Here is a 4316-nt window from a genome sequence, read left to right on the forward strand (position 1 = left end):
AGTTAATCTGGATCTGGATCCAGGAAACAGAATTTTTTGGAGGGATTTTTTTTTTTTTTTTTTTGCCATTATGAGACAGAGTCTTTTTCCCCTCATATCTTTACAAATGCATAAGAAAATGAAAAAAAATGAAATTGAGAGAAATCATCTACAGTTTGAAAAATCCCAAACCGATCAACAGGTTCTCCCTGTGTCTGTGTGGGTTTTATCTGGCATGGCAGCTTCATAAAACTAGACTGGAGGTACTTTCTTCCCTGAGGACTGACTTGTCAATAACAATACTAAAAGACTTATCTGGCAAATAAGAATAATACCACCTTAAAACCTAAACTAGAAATGCCAACCCACTGTTGGAGACAACTCAAAAAGAAAATCTAGCGATCCAAGAGTGTCAAATACAGCGCTTATAATTCATCAGCTGTCTCTGTCCTGTGGTTTTCTCTAAAACCCAAGTGGCCTGTTTCAAAGAGTCCACTTCTCTTTAACGATTTTCTAGTCCAATGATTTCTTCTGTCCAGACACCACTGTAACAGTGTAATAAATAAATAAATAAATAAATAAATAAATAAAAATATAAAAAAGATGTGAACGTTTTACAGTGGATAGAATAGAAAAATAAATGCTGTCAGTGGAAAATTTGCTATCAATCACTCACATGTTGCTTCCTTTAGAAAATACCGTCCTGTAATATAATATATATAGAGAGAGAGATGTCATACCACCCTGACAAAACCTGCCTCACAAGCAACACAGTTTAGAAATACAATTTAATTAAACGGATGAATTACTTAATATTACATTAATATACAAAAAAAACAACCTTCAAAACCTGTCGTCCTCGCGCTTCTTTGGTTTAACAATGGCGCCATCACCTGGTACATTTCAGTAGCTACGTCCGAACGTCATCACGGCGCGACAAGGAAGCGCCTCTGTGAGCGTCCTTCACTTTGCTCTACGCTACAAACACCCGAGCAGGTTACAAAAGTCTGTCTGTCGTTTGTGGAGTACAAGTAGCTCTGTGCGGGTGGTCGGGCTTTATGGAGTGAACGCGGGAGACTGAAGGGAGACGTGCTCTGAGAGGTTTCCGCGTTTTTATTCAGTGAGTGACGTTTAGCTAAGTTTATACAGGTGAAGTTGGTTTGGCAGCTACCGGTGTGGTGCCACAAAAGTCATTTCTAATATTTCTCTGCTTTTTTAGTGCCCAATATGTTTGCTTATATTGGTAAATAAACTGTATTCAAGAGGATTTATAAAGGTGTTATATATAAAAAATAATGATTATTTTGCAAGTATTTTTATGACTCTTTGTATTTGCACCCACATTATATCCAATCAGTTAGTCCAGTCATTTACAACAGATGAAATATAGTCATTTTTGGCAAATACCGGAAATTAATTGTTGTCTGACTTTTTGCCACAGCACCTGTTGTTGTGTAAGGTTGCAGTCTGGTATTAAAGCAGGCTTAGAAGATGTGCAAGTTCTTTTTGAGGCTGTTTTTTCAGTGTGAACACAGAAAGTTGTGAAAACCTGGACAATATGTGAAGGTAAAGTTTACCCAACTGTATATACAAAGCTTAGATTAACTGTTATATGGATGAGGGGACTTTCCTGACTAGAATAGATTTCTGTGGTAGAGAAACTGTTATATTTTAACAGTTTACCTGTGCTAAGTCATTAGCTATTAAAATTTCTGTTTTATTGATGATTAATTTTCTCTTTGTGTTTGGGGCAGTGATGACAGCTCCAAACTCAGCAGAAAGGAAGACCTGCTGGGATGCCAGGGATCATCTCTGGAAGTGTTTGGATGATAATGATGACAATGTTGCATCGTGCCAGAGGTTCCAGAGCGAATTTGAGGCCAAATGCCCGGCCCAGTGGGTAAAATATCCCATCTTTTTTATTAATGGTTGAAGTTAGGGTTGCAGATAGTGTCGATAGCAGTGTCACAGATGAGCAGCCGACAGTGTTTATTGGACAATTTTGGAAACTTTATGTTAAATGTAGACATTTAGAGAACATTTTAAAGAACCTAAGCAGCAACAAGATTGTCAGCCTTCAGTAGCTTCTTGCTCCTTTTCATTCTCCCCTGCAGGTGAAGTATTTTACCAAAAGGAGAGACTTCCTGAAATACAAGGAGAAGATGCAGACAGAGGGATTCACACCTGCTGAAGGCCCCCAGGGGGCATCCTAATCACCTAGAAACCATCAAGAGCTGCAAGTTGGCCTGGGTTTGCTGAGGTGCAGGACTTGGACAGGAGCTTGTGGCTTTGTTGCGGACAGAGTGCGTGAAGATCAAACTAATAATGTTATTTATTTTTAAAAATAAAGGCTGCTTTAGGAAATACAAGTGGCAGCACAAGGGACCTGTTTGAAAATCCTCATATCTTCCATCCCCAGAAATGCTAAAGAGTCCAGAGTTATGGAGTCCAGTAGGATTTCACCTCAAAGTAACGTGTCATTTTGGACAGATTTTACTATCATTACCTCCTGCTGGAATTCTGAAGTCTCACATTCAACCTGTTGCCATTAGTTCTCACAACACTGTCCAATATTAATGTTTCTGTGGTTCTCTTCAAGCAAAACAATTTTTTTTCCCTAACACGTATTTCTCTCAGCAGAACAGAGAATCTGTTCTGCTTTTGCGTCTGCCTGGTGTTTTTCTTAAAAATATGTGATTTGCAAATAAGAGCTGATCTGATAGTGGAGATTTAAACTCTTTACTCTCATTTTTTGAAAATCTTGAAAGCTTGAATGACTTGTGTCGTTCAAGAATAAATCAAAACAACAGAGTGGTTTTAGTGGTTTTATTGTTGCACATGAAGTAATATTGGATCATCTTGACTCCTAGGTTGTGTTGTGGCTGGATATGAATGCACTATCAGGGTCAAACAAAACTTAAGAATGTTACAGCTCATTTGAAACAGGCAAGGACATAGTATGCTTATATTACAAGTCTTTAAAGTATTTACAGAAGAGCGTGGCCCCTGGGTCAAAGGTCACTGCTGTAACACGACTGAGATGTACGAAACCTTCAGGAGAAGTCAATAAATTACACAAGAAAAAGACATGCTTCTGATTGAGGCTACGCTAAAGACCCATACTGTACTTACAATGCCGTGATATTAAAAAAAAAAAAAGTGACTAATGACACTTAAAATCTGTGTACAAATATATAAAGGCATATATTTTACATTTTTGCACAGTACAGTGAGTGTTCTGTGCAAACCTTTTTTGTGATTTGACAGTTGATTGAACAAACTACTACACCCTTCCACTCCTTGCTTGCACAGTCTTTTCCTTAAATGCTTTCTTTGCGTGCTGCATTAAAGAACCAGTACCCAGAGGGAGTCTGCGGCCTCCCACAGTGGCATTTCATTTTTTTTCTTTACATGCCAGGAGAAATGTTGCTCCTCCCAGGAGACAATGAAAAAGTACAAAAAGCAGTCACGCTATGGTGCGACAAGTGAACGATTTCGTGAAACCAATTTTTCTGCAGTTACTAAAAAAGCTTTCTGTATTTCATAAAGATCCTTTGTTAATGTTTGACTAACATGAGCGCCACAGTTAAAGCTCATACTTCAATAAGTAGGTAAATTATCTTGTTCGACTTGATCTACCTTTAAAAATTTCCAGATCCTTTCAACATGTGACATGAATGCAAATCAGGAGCGCAGAGACAAAGACAAACACCCTGCTGGGTTCACTGGGTAATGACCAGAGTTGGTCTATAAGCTTCTGCAATTAGGAAAAGAAAGTTCTGGCATAGGTCGAGCAAAAAGTAACTGAAGGCAGCTCAAGTCTTTAGCGTAAATACATCTTTTCTAAACTTCGTTATGTTATGTGATTGAAGGAGAAAGGTAAAAAGGCTGGTTGCAGTCGAGTAGTCACAAAAACCCCAACTTTTATGCCTTTCTGATCATTTTTCCTTGGCCTTCATGGAAGTAAAAGAACCGTGGTCCTGTGCTTCCAGCTGGTCTTCTGAGGTAACATTAAAACTGACACTTTTAAAGGGCACATTAACCTGATTTTTTGAAAATGGACTTTATTGAACCTTCTGACAATTATTGTTAATTAATAAAATAATCATTTGAATATCTGAGATTTAAATTGTGCCATATTTGCTACATCAGATTTTTCTTTTTTTGCTTAAAAATGTACTGTGCAATTTCTTTACAATTTGGGGGGGGGGGGGGGGGTCACACTGATGATGTAAGACATTTCAGAAACTCACGTATCATGTCTGTGATACACTAGGAGTCACACTTTTATTTGCCAGATGGCTGGTGGAGTCAGGGAATATTTTTCCTAGCGGTGG

At 38.2% G+C, this 4316-nt stretch overlaps 1 protein-coding gene across 1 annotated transcript; it reads left to right on the forward strand.

Moving 5' to 3' along the window:
* The first annotated feature begins 914 nt into the window (after nucleotides 1-914).
* coa6 (cytochrome c oxidase assembly factor 6) lies at nucleotides 915-2793 on the forward strand. The gene is made up of 3 exons (XM_085437764.1): nucleotides 915-1099; nucleotides 1734-1879; nucleotides 2094-2793. Coding segments are annotated over exons 1-3 (246 nt in total). The 5' UTR covers nucleotides 915-1098; the 3' UTR covers nucleotides 2193-2793.
* Nucleotides 2794-4316: the final 1523 nt, after the last annotated feature.

This window comes from Copadichromis virginalis, linkage group LG17 (genome assembly GCF_057382275.1).
Source record: "Copadichromis virginalis isolate Kocher_CV1m ecotype Utaka linkage group LG17, C_Virginalis_male_GT1.1, whole genome shotgun sequence".
NCBI classification, from domain to species: Eukaryota; Metazoa; Chordata; class Actinopteri; order Cichliformes; family Cichlidae; genus Copadichromis; species Copadichromis virginalis.